At 38.4% G+C, this 25,644-nt stretch overlaps 1 protein-coding gene and 1 non-coding gene across 3 annotated transcripts; one reads left to right on the top strand and one right to left on the bottom strand.

Annotated features, from left to right (window-relative positions):
• Window positions 1-463: 463 nt before the first annotated feature.
• Window positions 464-598, bottom strand: LOC136150998 (small nucleolar RNA SNORA70). The gene has a single exon (XR_010659984.1). It is a non-coding gene; the product is annotated as a small nucleolar RNA SNORA70 (small nucleolar RNA).
• Window positions 599-4,644: 4,046 nt separating this feature from the next.
• On the top strand, window positions 4,645-25,382 carry RNF146 (ring finger protein 146). Of its 2 annotated transcripts, none has more exons than XM_065911593.1 (3): window positions 4,645-4,773; window positions 13,850-13,957; window positions 23,660-25,382. In XM_065911593.1, coding segments are annotated over exons 2-3 (1,059 nt in total). In that variant the 5' UTR covers window positions 4,645-4,773; window positions 13,850-13,955; the 3' UTR covers window positions 24,717-25,382. The 2 variants fall into 2 exon arrangements, with proteins under 2 accessions (XP_065767665.1, XP_065767667.1); XM_065911595.1 differs by having other exon boundaries at window positions 4,665-4,773; window positions 13,855-13,957.
• The last annotated feature ends 262 nt before the right edge of the window (window positions 25,383-25,644 follow it).

Here is a 25,644-nt window from a genome sequence, read left to right as displayed (position 1 = left end):
CATAATTATAAAACTACTCTACATTACTTTCCTTTTTTTTTTTTTTGGACAGGAAATAGCATTTATTGGTGAGCGTGATTAAGGAGGGAACAGAGCTGATGCTCATGAGTGCAGGGCCCGCCATTTGTCCAGGGGACCATGATTAGGGATGTATTTGACCCCATAGCCGTCCGAGATGAGTCGCTTTTCTGCCACCATGTTCTCAAATTCATCCGCATTAAACTTGGTAAATCCCTACTTCTTGGAGATGTGGATCTTCTGACGGCCAGGGAACTTGAACTTGGCCCGGCGGAGGGCTTCAATCACATGCTCCTTGTTCTGCAGCTTGGTGCGGATGGACATTATGACCTGGCCAATGTGGACCCTGGCCACTGTGCCCTGGGGCTTTCCAAAGGCACCGCGCATACCTGTCTGGAGTCTAGATTGAGAAACAGTAGGCCAGTCATGAAAGCCCACTAGGAAGAGTTGTCTCCAAGGTCCCTTAGGGCTACCTGTACAGGCAACAGGTTGCATACACTACCAAGGAGGCTGCTGTTTGCAGCCATTGCACACTGGGCCCCCATGGGGAAAAGAGCAGAGTCGGTTTAATTGGCTGCAAATACATTACTTTCCTAAATCCTAACCATTTGGAGGAAAATGTGGCATTGCAGAACATATTTGTTGCCCTGTAAGCTATGTCCTTTATGCGACAGAGTTCACTGTGTCAGTTTTATTAAAATATTGATCTAGCTTTAAAATAATAAGCAATTCTGCAAATAAATAAAATATAGTAGTTATTCAACATAATGCTCAATGAGGTCATGTCCAATGAAGCAAATATGAACTCTGGAGATAATAGCTAATGTTGTCAATATAAGACATCTAAAAACTAATACATATATAATGTACACATACAGTCAAGGTTAGGAAAGGCGTGCTTGCCTTTACAGTCAAACTATAATATCTCACTCAGGGACTGTTTTGTGTTGGGCTATTTCCCAGGCATAAAATTGTCAGTACTCAGCTGTAGCTTCCAGGGCTGCTCTAGAAACACTAAGAATGAACCAAAGGAAGAGCACTGGTAATCATGCTAGGTAAATGATAAGCACAAGCAAAACTGTCCAGGCTGCAACTATTTACAAAGGAATTCTACTCAAAGAGTAAATATTTTTGATTACTGAACATGTAATTACTGAACATGTCGAATTGTAGGACAGAGACCAAGCTATATAACAACTCTTGAAGCAAAATCTTCAACTGGAAATGAAAAGGTTTGCTGTCCAAAACTTCCTCTTGGCTTTATTTCTATTCATCTGCTAGCTATAATGACTGGGTGCATTCCTGAAACTGGTTTGTTCTGTTTCTAAACACATGAGAAAGTTGTGTCCACAGTTATCAGATGATTGCTGGCATGTGGGAAGAAATCTAGCTTAGGACTGGTGCACAAAACGGTCCCAGACTATTCTAGACTATACTAGTGCTAGAGTTCTCAAAGTTCTTGGTCTTGGGAACTTTTTACACTCCTAAAAATTATAGAAGCCTCAAAAGAACTGTTTTATATATGTTAACCTATCAATAGTTAACAAACTAAAACAGAACTATTTAAAATATTCATGAATACTTCACAGTCATTAAAATTAATTCAATTAAAATTAAGTCACTTAAAATAATAATCCCATTAATGTTAAAGTAAGTACATAAATATTTCCTGAAAAATAAGTATATTTTTCAAAGCAAAGTTAACAGTGAGAAAGAACAGTATTAGCTTACCTTTTACCAAATTTATTTAGTGCCTGGCCTAATTAATATAGGCGAATTTTAGAATCTGCTTCTATATTCAGTCGGCCAGACAGATGGTCACACATCATGTGACCTCTGGAAAACTCCACTGCGGTAAAGTGAAAGGAGAAGGACGGGAGAAAGGGAAAGAGAAACAAGGCACTTAGAGTTTTTGTATGTATTATTATCCAGATAATTTTTTACCTCTAGGACCCTCTGAAAGGATCTCAACAACCCCCAGGGAACACGAGGAAACACTCTGAAAACCACTGCCCTAAACTAGTTACAGCAATGGTTTTCAACACATTTTCCACTGAAACACAAATAATTGTCTCAAGCACATTTTCATAGATGTCTTCAGAATTAACCAGAGTATTTTGATCATTAAACTAACAATATCAAACATTTTCTAAATGTTGGGGGGATAGTATGGGGAAGAAGGGGTGCCTGAGATATGTGGTATTTATGAACACATTTTATATGCTTATGGGAAAGAGTTGTGAATAGTGAGCAGGTCCTAGCAGTCTGTTGCCACTCCTTTCTCTCTGATTCAGTGAAGCAAAATAGAATGCCAATGATAGTAACATTATTACAGAAATGTCTTGAATCTGTTTGACTCTGATTTAACCTCCTTCAGTAAACCATTTGAAAGACTTAAGTTAGGTTGTAGGAGAGGAGGTCAGGAGTGAAATTCTGAATGTGTTTTGAAGGAAGAGTCAACAGATTATTTGCGAAGTGGATATGGGGCATAAGAGAGAAATTAAAGATAGGCTTTGCTCTCGGAAGGCCTCAGCCTGCAATGACTTGAAGTTCCCAAGTAGAGATAGAGGCTGGGTCACGGCAGTGAGAGCAGCAAATCCTAACCACTGGACCAGTGGTCAGTGACAAGGGCCCTGGCTTTTTGGCTTTGCAGAAAAGAATTCCCACAAAGACAGAATGTAATGAAGCAAGTATTTTGGGAGAGGAAAAAGAGTATAGTATGTGTGGATAGACACACAGGCAGACTCAGAGTTTCTGAGTGGAAACCAATGGCAATCTGAATTTCTTTTACGGACCATTTCTTATGATTTTCCTTTGGTCAGTCATTTTGATTTGCCTTGGTTCCGAGTCCACATTTGGTATATCTCAGGCTCTTAGCATGTGTGCACTCAAATCTCTTCACTAAAAAGGATTCTATTAAAGAGGCCTCTGGGTATAGCATCTCTTCACACCACAGCCCTTTGACCTCCAAGGAGCCTTTCTGCCTGTGGTCAGGGAGGCTTCCTGACTTAATAAGCAATATTAATATGGGGTCTGGGCAGGCCCCAGCCTCCTCTCTCAGTTGTCCTGCCATTCTCATCTTGGCCAAAGTAATGTCTGAGGAAATCAACCCTGAATATTCATTAGCAGGCCTGACGCTGAAGCTGAAGCTCCAATACTTTGACCCCCTGATGGGAAGAGCTGACTCACTGGAAAAGACCCTGATGCTGGGAAGGATTGAAGGCAGGAGGAGAAGGGGACAACAGAGGATGAGATGGATGGCATCACCGACTCAATGGACGTGACCTTGAGCAAGCTCCTGGAGATGGGGAAGGACAGGGAATCCTGGCATGCTGCAGTCCATGGGGTCACAGAGTCGGACATGATTGAGGAAATGAACAACAAAATTTTCCTCTTGGAGTTTCAACCACAGGGATGAATGGCCAATCCCTTTACCTTAGGATGGGCCGTGGGGCAGCTACACCCTGCCTCACTTTGAACAAGGAAAGATGGAGCTACTGAAATGACGAACACTATGAGTGCACCTGAGACAGAGCTTGAAGCCCATAAGGGCATTTTCGTGAGATTCCTGTCGACTAACTCCGTTTCCGCATGCAGATGGATGGAACAGCAGACAGATATACAGAATAAAAGAAAATGCACTTATCTCTCTACATATAAGAAATGAAAATTTTCCAACCGTGACTAAACAGTTAATGAGAGTTGGAAATTCAACGGCATTGCAAGTAAGAAGATACTGGCAAAAAATGTTGAAATACATAGTGTTCTTTTAAAGGTAAGAAATCATGCTCTTCCACCTTCACTTTACTAAGAATTAAGAAAGTACAATCAGTTCCAAAAAAGACAACGTACAGGCCCAAATGAAATGGAGGATACAGCCAGGAGTTTGATGTTTAGAACCACACACGTCCAACAAATTAAGCCATTTCTGTAGTTTTTAGATTTGTATACTGATTAAATTTTTCCCCCAGCTTCTGTGTTTCTCTGCTGGCTCAGACTTTAAAGAATCCCCCTGCAACGCGGGACACCTAGGTCGGTTCCTTGTGTTGGGAAGATCCCCTGAAAGAGAAACTCGCAACTCCAGTATTCTTGCCGGGAGAATTCCATGGACAGAGGAGCCTAGCGGGCTACAGTCCATTGGGTCGCAAAGAATCGGACACGACTGAGCGACTTTCACACGTGTGATCCAGTCTAAGAAAAATGGGCCTGGAAGGAAAGTAATTCTTTTTTGCCGATTAAATTGCTCATGGTTCAAAAGAGGAATAAACTGGACTTTCTTTGAATGAGAACGTGCAGTGTTGCCACAGACTCTTCAACCCCAAATCCAGCTAGGCGCCCAAGGAGTTCTCCTGGGTATCGAAGCTGGGTTTCTGAGCAGCACCACCTGCTGGCCCTACACGCGTCTTACTTCCTCGGCCCCCAATCTCTCTGGTAGTGGACTTGCAGAATCTCAGAATTCTTCGGCACCTAATTACAAGCACAGCAAAATAAAAAGCAGTTAGAAAGACCCAAGCAGCGAAACTGCACCTCCCTAAACGTCCGAGAAGACTAGTAGCCCGCGGCGGGCTTCGGGGGCGGGGCCGGCGCGAGCTCCCGTGGCGTGGCGCTGCTTCCGCCTCGCGTGGCCCCGCCCCCGCGCCGCGACCAGCTGTCACGTGACGAACGCGCGCACGCGCGCGCGCTCGTGCCCGGCCGCTGCGGGCTCGGAGGCCGAAGAGAAAAGACGGCGAGGCGGCTTCGGCTGTGTCCACAGAGGTGGGAGTCGGGGCGAAGCCCACTCGAGGGGCAGGGTGAAAGTCAAGCCACTCCTAGGTCCTACTCGGGGAGGGGAGTGATGGCCCGCGGCATCACCTCCAAGCGCGGCACTCCCCGGGTCGGCCCTGCTCTCCGGGCCTGAGAGGGGCGGCGGCGGGGTCAGGGGCTGGGACGTGGGTGGACGCCCTTGGGCCGGCGCGGCCGCGGCCGTGCAGCCGAGCCGGCGTGGCACAGCTCAGCCCTTTCCGCCGCCCCCAGCTTGGTTGCTGTCAGAGGCAGGAAGACTGTGACGGACGCCGCGTTGCCCGTGGCCGCCGCACCCGCTGCCCTGGGCGAGAGCCCGGAGCTGGTCACGGTCGGGGTGCGAGAGGCGGAGCAGCGGCCATTACTGCGCAGCCTCTTCCGCCGGGGTCCTCGTCGCTGCCTTCGGTGGCAGCCAGGTCCTTTTCCTGTGCCTTCAGCGCGGGTGTCAGGCCTCTACTCGGTGACTTCATGGGCCTCAAGATGTAGGGGCGACGATGGTTGGAGGGGTACCCCCCCCCCAATATCCCGTGCAGAGGCGTCCACCCGGGCCTTGGGTCCGGACGTACAGTTCCTGCATTTTGTTTTTCCGGAGTGTGTTTGGCATCTTTCTCTCCCCTCTCTCCCTCCTCCTCTGCTCAGTTCTTGGGTCTTGCCTAATCCGACGAGCAGTCCAGTCCCTCGTCTTGTCTGGGTTAAAGCCCAGCACTGTTGTTAAAGCATCAGAACTACTGAGAGGTGTCTCAGTACCCGCTGAGCCTCCAAAACCTAAGTGCATCTTAAAAGACGAGGCTATTGCTTTGTTCTGGTTGCTGGGTGCGGAGTTCTCTCCCTACCCGCCCCCCCCCCCTCAAATCCCGTCTGAAAGGGTAAATGGATGTTCCATTGTGGCCGCTATTTTTTGTTTTCTGTGGGCACGTAGAGAAAGGCAGAAAAATTGTTTCGAGTTTACACACACTTCTGGCAACTAGATCTTTTTCTCTTGATATCAAATTTAGTATGGCTTGCTTTCTGTTCTCTAAGTGCCATTTTACTGAGCACTTATTTCTCAAGTTGCTAAAGTAGGTACATTTTGTTTATTAAGTAATAGTGAAACTGGAATTGAGAGAAGAAAGCCAAGAAATGGTAGAAAATCGCATTGTCTTTGTGATTGACATTTTCAGGTGCCCCTCCAATGTGTGTACTTTTTTTTTTTTTCTGATTAAGTTCACGGTTGTTTTTTTTTCACTTAACATTTTATTGAAGTATAGTTGACTTACGCTGATTCAGGTGCACAACAAGGTGATTCAGTTATACATACATTATTTTTGAAGTTATTTCCCATCATAGGTTATTACAAGATACTGACTGTAGTTTCCTGTTGCTTGTTGCGTACTTATTTTTTTAAATTAGAAATCCACATTCTATGCATAGTGAGTCAAGCAAGTGGAATCAAAATGTCCTAAATTTTTTAGTCAAAAATTCACGTTTTCTAAAATATGCATATTGTATATATGTATACAAAAGTTTTTCTACTACGCTTGATAAAGATTTGAGAAAGAACATCAAAAAGAAAACATGGAGAAATTGGAAAATATAAATGAAGTGGAAGCGCTGAATATGAAATAGAAAAAGTGAAACAAACTAGATAAAAGTAAAAGATGGTCATATAGTCCAGTTGTTTTTAAACATGACTGCTCATTAGAAACATATCTGGAGCTCTGGAGAAAAAAAAGAAATACCTGGGCATTTATGTTTTTCAAAAAATTTCAAGATAATTTGGATATGCATCTGGATATTAAAAAGTGATACAGGTTTTTCTATTAAATCATAGTTTTGGTGATTCAGAGTTCTATTATTTTTCTGTTGATCAATCATAAATAATAAGTGAGTAATAGTTACATAATCACAATAGTGAAAGAGGTTATCAGTTTTCCCAATCAATGGCAAGGTAAAAGATAATTACAATTGCAAGCCATAATGGAAACATGATTAGCTATAAAATAATTATATACAATTTGGGTGGTCAAGCAGAGTGATGTGGTAAGTGGAAGTGCTTACAATGTGTGTACTTTTAAAATAGGGTTTGAAAATATGATACGTCATTGAAAGCAGTATACATTTCCAGAAATTGGAAGATTTAAGGCTATTTTGTTTTTTAATAAGTGATTCTATATTCATACTTTTAAAAGGCTTGATATATAGGACACAGGAAGAAAATCACCTGCTCAAGTAACGGGATTTATGATGTTAGCTTTGCTGTTTTTGTGACCAGCAAATATTGTTTGTGTTGAGTGTCTGGGAGTCTGTGGAGTGCACTAACAAAACATGAAAATATGTCCAGTAAATCTAATTTTAAAGAGCAAACCGGAAGAGTGAAAAACCACTCTAAAAATAGATTTTGGATGTTTTTGCTTTTGCTTGTACGTCTTAAATTGTAGCGTTTGTTAAGCTCGGTCTTTGATTTAGAATTTTGTTTCAAATGGGCCAATGTAAATTGTGGGCAAAATGAAAATAATTCTGCAAATGTTTACCTGGTAGTAAACATTTGTAGAATTTTGTTGTTTACTCATTGTTAAAAACTTGATAGAATTATAATCATCAGGAATACTGTTCTTGTAAATAGTTGGTCATTAGACAAGAGGAGGGAAAAAAAGATTTTTTTTTTTAAAGGAAACATGTATCAACTGGTAAAGTATTTTGTTTTTGAATTGTCAGAAGGATAGGGCAGATTTTTTTTTTTTTTTTTTTGGACATGATCTAAAAATGATTTCTCCATAGTAGAAAAAAGTATTGAATCGTTTCACAATATTGGTCTGCTTAGAGAATGTTATCTTGTGTGTGATACACTTACTAGCGTGACACACCTGACACACGCAGTTGGATAGTAGCTTCTCTGTCAGTGTTAGAAAGGCTGGGACTGAACCTTTTCCATTCTGTTGCCTGGTTTTTGATTGTGCCCAAGGAACCTGATTTTGTATGACCAGCTGGATTAGAAACAGTCTTTGCATAGTATGGAAACCACCTTATTTACATTCTGCTAACAACCACCTGTGCTTATTTATGCAGTGTTGAGTGTTCAGGGCTTACTACCTTTTGGGTTAATTAAAACAACCTGTTGTTAACTGCCTGCTAATTTAAGTATTTAGAATTATGCAAGTGTAGAATAGAGTGAAATAACTAAGACATGGGAGTTGTGACTTGACCAAGGTCACACAGATAATTAGCAGCAGAACCTTTCTTCTTTACAAAATGGTTTCAGACTATGCAACTTCTGTTTGACGTGATTAAAAGACATTATTCATTCACTTTCACATTTAATGTTAAAATGCAAAGCCCACATTTTGGGGTGAGAAGTGTAAAGGTTTAATGCTTGGATATGAAGATTGTGAAGCCCAGAGATTGTCATACAGTAACTTTATTTTTATGGGGAATATTAAATGAAGTGGTGAAAATAATTCTTTAACACAGAGTAGTGTAAAATATTGGACCCCGTTTAGTGGAAGTGAGTTTTGACTGAAGACTTTTGTTTCCTAGTATGACTTGTGCTTTCTGTAAGCTGTTTTAACAGGAGATGAGAAGGAAAGCTAAAAATGGAAAAACGTTAGGGCATTTAGTTACATCTCTCAATTTGGGACTCTCTCTTAAGAAGCACTAAGATGTATTTGCTAAATTACACCCACTCTCTCTCTGTTCCTTTTCCTGGCCCTTAATTTTTTTTTTTATTCCTTTTTCTTTTTTGACTATGTAACAAAAGTTGTAAGATGTGTAGTATTTTTCTTTTCTGTCACTGATACTTTTATGTAGAACATTTCCTGTTTTGTATATTTTGAATAAACTAATAACTTTTATTAAACATTAGCTGTTAATAATTGGAAAAATACAGGAAATCTTTAGATTTTTATAATTGATACTTTAATTGTTACATGCTTACCTTTTCTTTGATTTTATTTTAAAAAAGATAATCATTTATTTGAATCTATTGTCTAAAAAAACTTGGTCCATGACTGATTTGAAAAGTAGAATCGTAATTAATCCTAAATATTTTCAGAGAAAATAACAGTGGGTACAAATAATAGGTGCATGAATTTGTTGAGAGGTCACAAAATTACAAATAATACAATATTCATTTTGAGTTAAACTTGATTGGTTGAATGGGTAAGTGATTTAAGTTCACTGATAATCTCTAAACTTTTATATATTTAAAAAAAATAGTCTGCCACTTTTTTTCCTTTAGAATTGTTAAGGTGCAGAAATAACTGGTTTAGTTTCAAATCTTTTCTCTTTTTATGTTACCTTCCTAATAGTTTGTTTCTGTATAAATTTGCACCTTAAGAAGGAAACTTAACCCATTAACTAATTGATAGATGCATGTCAAAATATAATGGTAAATTTTACTGAATAATTCATATTTAGTTTGGTGATAATTTACAAATCATTCATTGCAGAATGAATTATGTGTTTGAGTTATTTATGTTTGCCAAATTAATTGTGGTCTGCAGTTAGAATTACACTATTCTTTTATCTTTGGTTAAAAGTAAAAGACTCCCCCTCCCTCCCTTAAAAAAATTCTTTGATTTCAAATGTATAAGTTTTCTGAGGGCCACTCGACTGTTTTGAATATTACACCTGACTATTCTGAATATTACACACCATACCATATGTTGTGCCCAGTTGACATTACAGTTCTCGGAGGCTAGAGCTGATGGATCTAATTGGTGGAATTGGGATACCTAAACCAGTCAGTTTTGATCACAGTAGAATATATGATTATTTTTTTAATCTATGCAAGCAAAGTTGTGAGTAAAGTAGCATGGAGTTCGTTTTCTTTGTTCAACAATTCTTGCACTAAATTGCAGGTTCTTTTTTTTTTTTTTTTTTTAAGACTGTTGGTATGCAAGACATTCTAAACCTGCATTGCGAGTATGCTAGCCACTAGCCATGTGGAGCTATTGAGCAAGCTATGTGGCTAGTCTGAACTGAGTTGTGTTATAAAGTAAAAACATGCATCAGCTTTCAAGGAGTGTACACACACATGTACACACACACACAAGTATAACATACCACATTAATAATTTATGTAAAGTACATGTGGAAATGGTAATGGTTTGAATATATTGGGTTAAATGAAATATACTCTAAATTTGCTTGTTTCTTATTGTTGTCATTAATAGAAAATGTGAAATTACCTATGTGACTTGCATGGTATTTCTATTAGATAATGATATTCTTTGAGATACAGCACATTGAGGAAAAAAAATTTTTTTAAAGATATACTTGAGTTTGAATCTCATCTCCCAGTATTGATAGCTTTGTGAATTGGGGCTAAATCCTTGTGGGCTTGGGTTTCCTCATTTATAAAATTTCTCACAGAGTCATTTTGAGGATTCAGTGATATAATGCGTCTACTTAGTGACCTTCAATATGCATATGAACTACCTGGAGATCTGATTCTCTTGGTAGAGAGTGGGGCTTTGGATATTTGTTTGTAAAGAACTTTCAGGTAATACTGATACTGCTGGTTGAGGACCACAGTTGTCATATCTGGAAGTCTAGATTACTATATAGGTTTTAGTTCATTTTTCTCCCCTCAGCTATTATCCATTTACAGCCAGCTTTGAAATTTTAGCCATGGGAGATAGTGATTGGAAAGGTCCCTGGAGCTGACAAGATTTACTAAAATCGGTTTTATTCCTGGATTTTTATCTGCATTCTGGAGAATTCACTGCCAGTGAATAATAGCTGGATAAATTGCATACTTGTCAAAAGATATAAAGATGGCATCAATTTTATATTTGTAAATGTGGTAACTCCCTCTGTTGGATTTTAAGTTGTTTAAAGAAAAAATTGAAAGTTGTATACCTTTATAGTTTTTGTGGCTGGGTGCCTGTTCACAGAATGTAAATATTGTTTAGGTGATTAGATGAATTTAGTTTTTCATTCATCCAAGAAATACCAGTTTAAGACAGCAACAACTGATTGGCAGTTGACTAGCCACTTAGAGATATAAGTAATCCTTATCTCAGGGATCTCATGGTTTACTGGAAGAGTCAGAAGCAAACAGATAATCGCAACGCATATGATAAATTCAGTAGTAGAAGAATTACAAGCCATAGGGGAAGGAACAGCTTTTCCAGAGGCAGTCAGAGAAAGGCAGTAGCATTCATAAACCTTAAAGGCTATACAGGTAGGAGGAAATACAGAATTATAAAGGAAAGTTTGGAGAACTGAGTGATTTGCTGTAACTAGAGTGTTCATCTATGAGAGTGGTTGTGGGAGATAAATAAGACTAGAGACTTAGGTTTCAGGTCTTTAAGGCTGTTGAATATTGTCTGAGGAGCTTTAGTTTATTGTATAGGCTGGAGAGCCCATATAGGGCTTCACATATGGAGGGTTCATTTTTCTTTTTTAGTGTATCACATTCGGAGACTTAATTTAAGGGATGATACTGAAGCAGAATAATCAGATGGAGCAGTAGTCCAGTGATGGTAAAAGTCTGAACTAGGGCACTAGCAATGGCAAGAGAATGGAGGATAGATTCCAAAGGTGTTAGGGCTAAAAGTTGGCAATTTGATGTAACGTGTTGAAAGGGGAATGAGAAAAATAATTTTGTATTTCTCCATTAGCACTCACTGGTTAAGGCATAGAAGCCGAGCTGTCACGTTGTAAGATACATACAGAGGTGGGGGTGTGTAGAGTATGTGTAGATGAGAGACAGATGTGAGAGAGCCAAACATTCTCTCAAGAAGTTAAAATGGTTGGACTCCAGATTGGGCAGAAAAGGAAATGGGGTCAGCTATTGGAGAAAGGAAAGGACGTGGGCAAGAGACTGGAGAGGCACTTGGAATTAAAGAGCAGGTGTGAGAATGAAGGAGTAAGTGAGCTGGAAGAACCAGAGCTTGTGGTCTGAGAGTGAGTTTAAGATTTTAAAGAGGCAGCAGTTTTAGGTGGCATCTAGTTCCAAACGTGGCCATCATATTTTGTTGGAGCAGAGGGTGAAGTTTATTGTATTTAGGAATTGAAAAATAAGGACAGTGTTTCTCACATTGTGTTTGATGTAATGCTTGCATCAGCATCACTTGAGGTGAGATACCTGGGTTGAAACCCATGTCTACTAGCCTACAGTATCTTGGGTTAGTCTGAGGATGTGTGTTTCTAACAAGCAGTCTCTGTGGCGATGTTTGAGAACCTCTGAGTTAGGTGTTGAACGGTTTTTTCTTAAGGATATTTAATAAATTCATAGTCAGGTGTCAGGAATTATAATGAATTGGATGACCAGTAGTGAGTAGACTGTCAGTATCTTAAGGGTAAGAGAATAGCTTTAGGGGATTACAGCCAATGGTTAGAGACTTAGAAGAATTAAGTGGGGGTTTTGTTTGTTTTTAAGAGTAATGATGTTGAATAGTAGAATGTTTCCTATTGTCCTATGTGCGAAAGTGGGCGGTTTCTAATATTTTGAGTAGACTATAGGAGGGAAGTGAATGATGGAATCCTTTTTGGTGCCATTGAAGTTGTAGGCACTTAGAGAGTAAAGTGTACGGGTTGTGGAGGGAAGTCAGGACAGTGGAGTCCTTGTCATGGAAAAACTAAGTTCTGAAGTCAGAGTAAAATAAAAAGTTGTTTATAAACCTTTTCTAGTCAGTTACTTTGAAAAGTCTTCAGCTTTGAGACAGATTACATATTGTTTGGTCTGTTCTGTTAAATATTTGGTGAGATATGCTGGCTTATCTTAAAAGGGCATATATCTAAAAAATCTTAAACACTAAAATTCCAAGTTTTTTAGGGAGATAGATTCCCACACTATAAGAGGTGCATGGAACTGAAAGAATAGTTGTCTCTTCTGTCTTGTTACTGTAAAGCCTGTCTCTGTCATCATCATGTATGTTCTTTGCAGTAAGTGAGCCTCCTATAGTGGGCGTGAAGTGGATGGAGGCAACACTAACTGTGAAGAAAGAGGACTAATGACTGAGGTGATGTTTTGGTTGGTGCCTCTGAATTTCCTGGACAGCAGGCATCTTCAGAAGGTTGACTGAATGGTTTGTAAACTGGGACATTCATATAGGTACCTGGAGTACCTAGGTCCTCGGTAATGTGATGACCTTGCCTTCCCACGCATTACCTTGTATAGGAAGGCAGAGGCTGTGAAATATATATCATGTCCATATAGAACTTGTTTCACTTTTTAAAAATTCTTTTTTTTTTTTTTGTAAAATATAATCAGTTGGCCATAGAGATGGTTATTTCTGCATTCTCTCTTTTGTTGGTGTATTTGTCTATTCTTATGCCAAAACCACACTTGTATTACTGTAGTTTTGTAATAAGTTTTGAAATCTATAAGTGTGAATTCACCATCTTTGTTCCTTTTCAAAATTGTGTTTGCTATTTGGGGCTCCTTTCAATTCCATATGAATTGGAGGATGAGTTTCTTCATTTCCGGGGAGGAGGTGGGTAAGCTATTAGGATTTTGATAAGAATTACGTTGAATCTTTAGATCACTTTGGATCGTTCTGTCATCTTCATAGTCTTCCAGTCTATGAATGCCAGTTGTGTTTCCGTATTTAGTTCTTAATCTCTTTAAGCAATGCTTGTAGTTTTTTAGCATGTAAGTCTTTCACCTCCTTGGTTAAGGTATTTCATTCCTTCAGACGCTATTATAAGTGAGAATGCGTTCTTGATTTCTTATTTGAATTGTTGATACAGAAACAGAACTGACTTTTTGTGCATTGAACTTATAAAGTGCACCTATGCTAAATTTGTTTTACGGTTAACAGCTTTTTTGGGGATTCTCTGGAATTTTCTGTATAGAGAACAGAGAAAATTTTACTATCTCTGCAAATAGATCTGGTTTTACTTTTTCTTGACCAATTTGTATGCCTCTCATATCTTTTTCTGATCTGATTACTCTGGCTAAGACTTCCAGTAAAGTGTTGAATAGCAGTGGTGAAAGCAGGCATCCTTGTCTTGAAATTTTTCCAGTTTTGAGATAAAATTTGCCACTGAATTTTGTTAAATGAGAGAGTCATACATAATTGACTAATTTTGTTGAGAAGTTCATTTTGAAATTTTTCTTTTGCAGCACAGGATGATCCAGCAATGGAGGAGAAAATACTGCAAACTGGCTGATTACTCATGAAGATGAGATTTTATTTTCGTGGCAGGCATCTGTGGGGTCTGTAATAGAAATGTAAGTATGGCATCATGGTTTTTACAAAGCTGCAACAAGTTAAATGACTGGTATAAAATGTAATAAATCAAGTATCAGTTTTAATCAAACAAAATGTATGTTTTATATTGACTTTTAGATCTTTAATTGAATTGACAAGTTTATTCACATTTAATTACTTTTAATATAGGCTTCCAAAAAAAAATCTCTTCATAGGGAGACATTTCCCTATAAAAGTGAAACTGAAGACAGAGAAATTTGCACATAGAAGGCTAAAAAACTGGAAAGATCCCCAGGTCTTCTAGGTTCTACTTATTCTTTACATAGTAATTTATTAAAATAACCAAAGTTAATTTATTTTTTTTTAAAAGTACATCATTGCATTTTAATTCTTATTGGAGCCACTCTAGTCTCCAGTTTTACTAGTTCTATTTTCCTATCAGTTTCTCTTTGTGAAATATGGTTTAAAATGTTAACACTACCTCTATCTTGGCCATATTGAACTTTAGTCTGTTATTGATGAAACTCTTTTTACACAATGAACAGCATATTTCCAAGTTGACGGTTAGTGATTACAGTAGTTAAAATACTTGACCAAAGAGTAACCCTAGATACTATTTCATATGTTCTCCCCATTTGACATGTAACTATTGTTATCTACTTTTCCAGTATGATGCTTTAATTATATACTCTGATTAAAAGTATTACGATTTTCAGTGTTGAGAATTTTAATAAAAGACAAATGAAACCAGTAAGCATTTTTCTAAAATTGGGACAAATATAATTTTAATTTAACCCTGTTTACATGTTACCTGTCTGTCTATATACTTCTGTATATTTTTTAATCCTGTAGGTCAGATAGTCTGACCATCAGACTATCTCTGCCATCAAGGAATTAGACTGTAGTCTAGTAAGTAAGACACATATATAATTAATACAGTGGAAGAAATACTATATTGAGGCACCAGTAAAACACTTTCAGAACTGAGAGAATTTATTCCATCTGAAGAGTTCAGAGTGAACAGGGGAACTCTTGGTTTGGTCTTAAAGAATGAATAGAATTTTAACAATCCGAGAAAATTAGGAATTATTTTTCAAGCCAAGGAAATGGGGAAGGGCACAGCTGCCTAAATCTTTAAGCATCTTGGGGGAGTCAGGGAACAAATCCTATGTGTGAAGGTCAATGGGAAATAGAGACTTCACAGTTAGTAAAGGGAATGAGTATGTCTATTTATACCTACTTGTTGCCTGGTGCTTACTGGATGTTTTACTTGGATTATTGAACTCAATCACAAGATTATAGTAGCCTTATTTACTGATGAGGAAACAGAATTAGGTAAAACTCATTTTCCCTGTGTCAGTGTTTACCAGATTTCTCAGAATTATCTGCTAGGGCACTTACTAAAAACAGATTTTTAGACTCTAACACAGATGAGTCCAAATTTCCAAGAGATAGCACACCAGCTAATTCTTATCTTCGGAGAAGTTTGGGAAAACACTGTTCTAGGTCAACATAGTAAGAATAAATGATGGATTTTTAACTAAGTCTTGTTTTACTCTGAGGTCTGTGTCAGTGTACTTGAAAGTCAGTGCTTAGCAATTTTGATGACATTATGTAGGCAATAGAAAACAACTGAAGACTGAGTGGAGGAAAGACTAATTAGACATAATTAAACTGAGGAAAGATGAGAGGAAGAAAAGACTTGAGGTCAGGAAGGCCACTTGAGAGGTCAGTATTTTGTATAAGAGTGTGCCCAGGAGGCCAAAATTAAGGTCACAGGCTTTAGTAACAAAGGGGACACATTCTATAAAGGTTTTTGTTGCAGAAAAGCCAAGTGGCCAAGGAATAGGGGAGCGCTGAGGATGACTCCCAAGTTTTATCCAAGATAGAGACCATAAGAAGAGGATGTGGGTTTAAGGGAGTAGATAGTTTTGGTTTTAGTCATGTTTGATTTCAGGTGACTGGAGAATATTGAGGTAGACGTTTTGAATACAGAATTGGAAATAATAGCTCTTAGAAATCTGGAACAGTTCTGGATATTACATTTGGGGATATGAGATTTATATTCATACATATAAATTTGGAATATTCTGTAGATTGTCTAGGCATAAAATGTAATATTGAAAATTTGGTCACTTTAGAGCCTCTGTGAGGAATACTAGTATTTCAGGGAAACTAAAGAAGGTTGGGGGAGTGGGACGTGGTAACTGGGAGAGAGTACCATCATGGAAATGAATAATATAAATTTTTAGATTTATGTGGTTAATAATATTTAGTGCAGTGGAATCAAATAGATAAGACTGAAAGAGAACATTAGACTTAGCATGTTAGTTGATTTTGAAATTTATGAATAGAATATTAATTGAAATCTTGGAGGAATTGGGATGGTTTAGCTTGGAAAGCTACCAGTACTCCATCCTGAGCCAAGAGGAATAAGATAGAATGAAGATAAAGATAAATGCTGAGGAGTCACTCATACCTAATTTCTTAATATAAGGGTTCAGGATATCTCTTAACTAAGAGGTTGGGAAAGTTTTATAACAGTCTTTGGGACAATAGGGAAAGAAAAAGGTGTCTTGGCTAAGTAAAAAGTAATTGATACCGGGCACAATGGGTTCTGGGAACTCAAAATAGCTAATCAGTGTGTGGTGTTCACATATTTTGCACCATATATTTCACTACAATTGTGGAAATTTTCATAAGTTGAAGAGTAACTTGTAGCTTTGCTCCTTGCTTGATCCTTTTTTTTGGCAAATGTCTCCCCTTGTGGCTTTTGAGGGTGTAGTTTCACTTTATTCCCCATTCTTCTCTGCCATTCTTCTTGTCCACTGCCTCACTTAAAAATGTTGGAGTAATCCAAGTTTCTGTGATTAGCCCTTTTGTATGCTGTCTGTGCAGATTTAATTTGGGCATTCATCCATTTTCATGTCTCAGTAATCATGTATGTGTTGGTGACTCAAGACACTTTTTTCTGCTTAGATTTCTTGAGCGTACCTGTCCAGTAAACTCAACTGTCATCTGCCTGTCTTCATCTGAAGACTTTATAAATATCTCGAAATTACAATGTCAGAACTCACCTCAGATTCTGAATCTTGGTCATCCATCAGTAACTAAGTGCTTTCATTTCTATTTCCTTAGTATTTCTTATGTTCTACTGTTAGAACCTTATATCTGTCCCTTCCTTCCCATTACCTTTTACCTGGATTATTATAAATTCTAGTTTGCTTTTGGCCTCATGCTGCCAAGTCTTTCTCCAAACTTCTGTCCAGCTGGTCTTGATAAACTAGTAAACCAACTTGTCACTTCCTAACATAACCTTTCAGTGAATTCCTATTGACTCCTTAGGAGTTAGTATAAGGACCAGCTTCAAAGAGATCCTTGAACTCCTTAAATTATATGTAAAATTTCACTAAGTTTTTAATAAGGCTGTGACCAGAAGTGTTTATAAACCATTTGTGTTTAAAATGTTTAAACTTTATTTAAAGATACCATAATATAGAAGGTCTCTGCTGTACTTCTTTGCACAGTACTTTTCATCTATTCAAAATGTATCTATCCCCTCCTTGCTAGTTAGTATTTCTTCTTTTGTACTCCCTGGTATCTGTTACACTTAGCAAAAAATCATTAGGTAATGCAGTGTTCTTTAACTTTGATGGCAGACTTTATTATGCATTTCCCTTCCTAGTGCCATGGGCATGGTAGATCACGTTCTCTGTTCAAAAGTGAAAAGGAATAAGGAGAAATATGTGACAGCTCTTGCAGCAGGTGATAAGATGTCATTCTTCTGTCTGTGAAATTTCTTGTAACTTCCTGAAGCCTTACCTTTCCTAAAATTACTGATGGTAGCTCTTATATTTGGATAGATGTGGTTGTTTTAGAAACAATATGTAGCAGTTAAGAGTAAAGACTCTGAAGTCAGATCACCTGGATTATGGAACCTAGATTTGAGGCTGGCTCATTCACTTAATGAACTATGACTTTGGGTTTATCATCTGAACTTTTTGTACCTCAGTTTCCTCATCTGTAAAAAGGAAAATAACAGACCCAGTTCGTAGGGTGATAGGAGGATTAAAGTAGTGCACAAAATATCTGCCACATATTATGCAATCAGTAACTGTTAGTTGTTAAATAGTTTACTATAATAAAACATGCATCAGTAGACATCCAACAGAAATTAAACACCTACCAATTACAAGACGCTGTACAACAGGAAAAGTTAGGAATTTTGTCTTAAGGACTTAGGAATAGTCATTGTTAAAATTTTAATATTAAATTTTTAACTTGTATTAAAGTTCAAACTCTTTATATTCCAATAGCAGTAAAGATTTGAGGAATTTAAAAAAAAAGCAGTCAAAGTTTTGGGAAGGAAGATGACATTCTTTTTTGATAGGTCTCCACAAAAGATGATGTAGTACGTTATTCTTTGTTCTCTTTCATGTTTTTAATTGGGTTCTGAGCCCATACTTTTAAAAAATCCGTTTTTCAGTATTTGTAGTTTCTATTGGTGGCAAAAAGTTCTTTAGTACTATGTAAGCTAAAGATCTTTCTCATTTATAGTAATTTTACATTTCTTTTGATTAAATATCTTTAAGAAGATTAAACAAAATCTGAATACTTATAGATTTCCACTGAATGTGCCTATATCCCTCTATATTTGGTCTTGTTGCAGAGAAGTCTTAAGTAGCATTAATAGACATTTTTTCGTCTTCCAGAAATATTTTACATCATTTAGAAGAATGGAATTTATGTGTAAAAGTAATAATAGCACATTAAGGGTTCAGTTGGTAAAAAAAAAAAAATGTCTTGGGAAATGAGTGATACATTTATGTTCTTCAGTAGAGTTGGACTAACTTCATTCCAAATTTCTACATATTAATTTAGTAACCAGGAAATAAATTCCCTTTTTTAAAATGGTCTCTAAAGTTTCCTAAGACATTTGTTACTTAAGGAATATTTCTCTTTAATTAGCACTCTCTTTATCAAATCCTTGCTCTACAAAAAGGAAAGAAAAAGAAGCACTTCTTACTTACATACTCGTATGATCCTCTGCACAAATTTAGCCCCCAGCCTATTTGAAGATCATCGAAGCCTTCCCAGGTTGCATTGGTGGTAAAGAACCTGCCTGCCAATGCAGGTGACATAGGAAATGCAGGTTTGATCCCTGGGTCAGGAAGATCCCCTGGAGGAGGGCATGGCAACCCACTCCAGTATTCTTGCCTGGAGAATCCCATGAACAGAGGAGGCTCACAAGCTACAGTCCGTAGTGTCGCAGAGTTGGACACGGCTGAAGCGACAGCACATAGGCACGGAGTGTGTCTTACAGACAGGCAGGCTGGTGGCTTGGGTTGCTTTGTCTTCATCTTGTTGTGTGTACATATGGTATCTTGTCTGCTGCATGTACTTAATACAGAATTATGTAAAAAGTACTTAAAGTTTTTCCTCCCCGTGTCTTCCTTGGGATACACTAGGAGTATACTTGGGGGCTACACAGAATCAGAATTTGGTATTTGCCATGGCAGATTGATAGTTGAAAGGTGTTGTTATTCAGTCCCTAAGTCATATCTGACTCTTTGTGACCCCGTGGACTGTAGCACGCCAGGCTTTCCTGTCCTCTACTTGCTCCCAGAGTTTGCTCAAATTCATGTCCATTGAGTCGGTGATGCTGTCTGACCATCTCATCCTCTGCTCCCTTCTCCTTTTGCCTTCCTCTTTCCCAGCATCAGGGTCTTTTGCAGTGAGTCAGCTATTCATATCAGGTGGCCAAAGTATTGGAGCTTCAGCAACAGTTCTTTCAAAGGGTATTCAGTTTTGATTTCCTTTAAGATTGACAGGTTTGATCTCCTTGCTGTCCAAGAGACTCAAGTCTTCCCCAGTACTACAGTTTGAGAGCATCAGTTCTTTAGTGCTCAGCCTTCTTCATGGTCCAATGCTCATATCCATACATGACTACTGGAAAAACCATAGCTTTAACTATACAGACTTTGTTGACAAAGTGATGTCTCTGCTTTTTAATATACTGTCTGGGATTGTTACAGCTTTCCTTCCAAGCAAGCATCTTTTAATTTCATGGCTGCAGTCACCGTCCACAGTGATTTTTGGAGTCTCAAGAAAATACAATCTGTCACTGTTTTCATTGTTTCCCCTTCTATTTACCATGAAGTGATGGGACTGGATGCCATGATCTGTTTTTTTTGAATGTAGACTTTCAAGCCAGCTTTTTCACTGTCCTCTTTCACCCTCATCAAGAGACTTTTTAGTTCCTCTTCACTTTCTGCCTTTAGATTGGTATCATCTGCATATCTGAGACTATTGATCTTTCTCTTGGCAATCTTGAGTCCATCTTGTGATTCTTCCAGTCTGGTATTTCACATGATGTACTCTGCATAGAGTTAAATAAGCAAGGTGACAATGTACAGCCTTGACATAATCCTTTCCCAATTTTGAACCAGTCTGTTGTTCCATGTCCAGTTCTAGCCTGCATACAGGTTTCCCAGGAGGCAGGTAAGATGGTCTGGAATTCCCATCTCTTTAAGAATTTCCACACTTTGTTGTGATCCACACAGCCAAAGGCTTTAGCATAGTCTATGAAGCAGATTTTTTTTCTGGAATTCCCTTGCTTTCTCCATGATCCATCACATATTGGCAATTTGATTTCTGGTTCCTCTGCCTCTTTGAAACCCAGCTTGTACATCTGGAAGTTCTCAGTTCACTTACTATTGAAGTCTGGCTTGAAGGATTTTGAGCAAAATTTTGCTAGCATATGAAATGAGCAGAATTGTATGGCAGTTTGAACAGTCTTTGGCATTTCCCTTCTTTGGGATTGGAATGAAAACTGACATACTGAGTGCAGCACTTTTAACAGCATCAGCTTTAGGTTTTGAAATAGCTCAGCTGGAATTCCATCTCATCACCTTCACTAGTTTTGTTCGTAGTAATGCTTTCTACGTATGACCCACTTGACTTCACACTCCAGGTTGTCCGGCTCTAGGTGAGTGACCACACCATTGTGGTTATCTGAGTCATTAAGACTTTCTTTGTCTAGTTCTGTGTATTCTTGCCGCCTCTTTCTGATCTGTTCTCTTGGGTCCTTAGTGTTTCTGCCCTTCATGCCTGTCCTTGCATGAACAGTTCCCTTGATATCGTCAACTTTTTTGAAGAGATCTTGATAATTGAAAGTTCTTTAGGTAAAATAATGAAGCTTTAACTATCTTCTACCTGTTTTCTGATGATGTTTATCCAGTTTTATCTCATTCTAATGAGGGAACCAGAATACCTGCCTGAAAAGAATTGTTTTGCCTTTCCAAGTATGTTGCTTTCACAGTTCGTGTCTTCCTCTGGGATGGCTATCTTTTTTTTTTTTTTTTACTTGGTTAATTATACGTTTACATTTATTTATGCATATAAGAGTATTGGTCAGGATGGAGAGTAATGCTTTTAGGTTGAAAACTTTCTTTTTCATAGATAAGGTAATTGCATCTAATGGAAAACTGATATTTGGGGTTAATTTTACTTATAATGCAACAGGGTTTGAGACTATGTATGTTTTAAAAGTATGGCATTCATCCAGGTTGTACTATTACTTTATTTACATTTTACTAGACTTCTATTTTTCTTTAAAAAAATTTTAAATCTGTTGGCCTTTTTCTTGTCCAGAAGCTACGTAGATCGTTTAGGATATGGACTTATTGTATATGAGATGTTGCTGTTGTTTTTCCAAAGTAGTGATGAGCAGTAGCTCATTTAAACATTTTGTCTTACAAATAGAATCAAACATCTCTGTTACTCAGTTAAATTATTACTTGTGGATGAAGGACTTCCTTATTTTTAATTGGGCCTTAAATGTGGAAAGATTCTTGAGAGTCCCTTGGACTGCAAGGAGATCCAGTCAGTCCACCCTAAAGGAGATGAGTCCTGGGTGTTCACTGGAAGGACTTATGGTGAAACTGAAACTCCAGTACTTTGGCCACCTCATGCGAAGACTTGACTCATTGGAAAAGACTGTGATGCTGGGACGGATTGGGGGCAGGAGGAGAAGGGGACGACAGAGGATGAGATGGCTGGATGGCTTCACCGACTCGATGGACCTGAGTTTGAATAAACTCCGGGAGTTGGTGATGGACAGGGAGGCCTGGTGTGCTGGAATTCATGGAGTCTCAAAAGAGTCGGACACGACCGAGCGACTGAACTGAACTGAAATGTGGAAATTTAAAAAAGATTTTTCAGAATTTCTTTGACAGTGAATTTTTTTAAATTGAAAGGGACAAAACAATACATTGTACACCCTTTCTCTAGCTAATTTTAATTTTAGTTATTCTGTGGTGTAAATGTGGCAGTAGGACCTGATGAATGAAACCTAGTCAGTCAGTGCCTTACAACTGTTTTCAGAGTTTTTTTCTGAGAACAGTTTATATATAGTTTTGCCAATAAACAAACGAGAGGAGCTAAATTCAGTTTAGCAAGTATTTATTATGTAGTGTGTGGCAAGCGTGTATTAGATCTTAGAAAAGGGAATTGAGTCAAAACATTTTACTGATAAGAAAACTGAAGTCCAGGAAGCATGGTGTGAGATGAAGCTGGCATGGGAGCTGGTGTCCAGACAGACTGTGCAGGGCATATAGATCCTGGTCTCTAACCTGAAACCAACTTTTTAACAAGACATAAGGCCGGACCCATTAAAAAGGCATATGCAGTAATTTAATAAATAGTGTTTACTTGATGACTTGGGAAGGGCAGAGATGGACTGTAGTTGGATTTAGGGGATATTTAGGAGATAAAATCTAAGACTTGCTGATGTTTTGAATGGGGAGGGGTTAGGAGGACAGCTTCAGTGATGGATTTCTGACTTGAAAAGCAAATGAATAGAGGTGTCTCCAGAGGGGCATTTAGGGAGTAAGTAAATAAGGAGGAAACATCACAAATTCAGTTTTTGTCCCTTTAACAGACAACCAAGAAGAGCACTAAAGTAGGCAATTAAAAGACAGTTCTAGGGCTAAAATGAAAGACCTGAGCTGGTGATCATCAGTGGTAATAATTGAAGCCATGAATGTAGATGAGATCATCTTGAAAGAGTACAGCAAGAGGAACGTATGTGTGGTTTAGAAAAAGCCAGCAACAATAAAAAAGGTCACTAAAAGGTGTTTCACAGAGGGGGAATGAGATGACTGGTTTAACCAGTGTTTTTAAGATTATACAACAGAGAAAGGGAGTTTCTCAGGTTTCTAGGATTTCAGCTCTAGTCATTTTATATGGTCTATTTGTCAAGTGCCAGAAGTACATTAATACATGGAAGTATTGCAAAATTGCACTTAGTGGTATCCTAAAAGGCTACAAAATCCACTTTCTGTGATTGTAATCTGAATTATTTTTAACCATTTTTTTGTTTTTCTCTACTTTCCAGACTGATTTTAAAAGTCTAGATGGATTGTACATTTTAAATCTTTGCATTTAGTTCTATTCTGTGAATAAAAATGGTATATTTCAAATCTGTACTTTGGTTGTACCTTTTTATTTGTGCCTCACTGCCCCCCCCCCCACAAATAAGAATAAATTCGAATCAAAAATATTTTTCTACATAAGTTTTTTCTCTTTCAGTTTTGTGTCCCCATTGTCTAGGACATGACTTGCATATAATTGGTGCTTAATAAGTGTTTTCTGAATGTTGAATTAAGATTTTGAAAGAGTTAAAACAAGATTTTAATGTTATACGTCTCTCATTTTCTCAGGATGGCTGGCTGTGGAGAAATCGATCACTCTATAAACATGCTTCCTACGAACAGGAAAGCAAATGAGCCCTGTCCTAATACTGCACCTTCTCTAACTGTCCCTGAATGTGCCATTTGTCTGCAGACATGTGTTCACCCAGTCAGTCTGCCTTGTAAGCATGTTTTCTGCTATCTATGTGTGAAGGGAGCTTCATGGCTTGGAAAGCGATGTGCCCTCTGTCGACAAGAAATTCCCGAAGATTTCCTTGATAAGCCAACCTTGTTGTCACCAGAAGAACTCAAAGCAGCAAGTAGAGGAAATGGTGAATATGCCTGGTATTATGAAGGAAGAAATGGGTGGTGGCAGTATGATGAGCGCACTAGCAGAGAGCTGGAAGATGCTTTTTCCAAAGGTAAAAAGAGCACTGAAATGTTAATTGCCGGGTTTCTGTATGTTGCCGATCTTGAAAATATGGTACAGTATAGGAGAAACGAACATGGACGTCGCAGGAAGATCAAGCGGGATATAATAGATATACCAAAGAAGGGAGTAGCCGGACTTAGGCTGGACTGTGATGCTAATACCGTAAACCTAGCGAGAGAGAGCTCTGCTGATGGAGCGGACAGTGTACCGGCTCAGAGCGGAGCTTCTGTTCAGTCTTCTTCTGTGAGGCCCCTGACGTCAGTAGATGGTCAGCTAACAAGCCCCGCCACGCCATCCCCTGATGCAAGCACTTCTCTGGAAGACTCTTTTGCACATTTACAACTCAGTGGAGACAGCATAGCGGAAAGGAGTCATAGAGGGGAAGGAGAAGAAGAGCATGAATCGCCATCTTCAGGAAGGGTACCAGCAACAGACACTTCGATTGAAGAAACCGAATCCGATGCCAGTAGTGATAGTGAGGATGTATCTGCGCTTGTTGCACAACACTCCTTGACCCAACAGAGACTTTTGGTTCCTAATCCAAATCAGACAGTATCTGATCGGTCAGGAACTGATCGATCAGTGGCAGCAGGTGGAACAGTGAGTGTCAGATCTCGAAGGCCTGATGGACAGTGCACAGTAACGGAAGTTTAAATAAAAAAGTTTTCAGATCCATGCTCAAGATGAAAAGGGTTATCTGTAAATTTCTGCCCACGTAACATTATACTCATCCCTAGTAGTGCATTTTGGGAGTTGGGGTGGGAAGGGGTATGGGAAGGATAGACCTGTAATTAAAATGTCTAACACATCTCTGTTGAGAAATTTATTTAATATAAGGAACTTGGGTGTTAATAGTTGAGAGCTGTTTAGTAATAAACCCTGTTTTCTTGAGGTCTGTTTATTTTATAGTTTTTTTTAAATACCTTCAGTTCTTTTGGCCAGCGTGTGTGTATTATCTGTGCATTAATGGTCCTTATCTGACTACTGCATTGGTTCCTATTTTTCTGCATGGATTGACATAAAACCATTACTAAAATTTGGCACCTACAAGAAGTCTGGTATCAGTATGAACAGAAAGCTTAACGTGAGAACAAATGTGAATTTGGGGTTTTAAAATAGAATAACAATTTAATAGTAAAGTTAACTGAAATGGAAATGTAAAGAAAACAGCTTATAACTTATGTTTCAGAATCTTGTCTGTAACACACTTCATGGCGTTCCCATAGGCTTTGCTGTCTAGTCCTTGTAGTTAGAGGTTTCTCTTGATCCACATTTTTTTTTTGATTACAGACTTTATAATTTAATAAATACTAGAATTTATCAGTCTGTCTCTTGTTTGAATCTGGAAGGGGATGGAAACATTTTGTGGCCAAAAGGTCACTAAAAAGATGGTGGTTTGAATTGGTGGTTGTATTCAGCTCACATGGTTACTTGCTCAGAAAAGTATGATTTCTTCATAGAGAATATTTAAACAGTCTCCAGGGAATTTTCATGGAATAATTATGTGTGGAAATAAACCTAAACCCTGTCTTAAATAACTTGATAGTAGAGGCTATGTATATACTGGGTTTTCCTTGCCAGT

This window comes from Muntiacus reevesi, chromosome 19 (genome assembly GCF_963930625.1).
Source record: "Muntiacus reevesi chromosome 19, mMunRee1.1, whole genome shotgun sequence".
Classification (NCBI taxonomy): Eukaryota; Metazoa; Chordata; class Mammalia; order Artiodactyla; family Cervidae; genus Muntiacus; species Muntiacus reevesi.
Note: the sequence above shows the minus strand (reverse complement) of the source record. Positions and strands in the feature narration are given on the sequence as shown.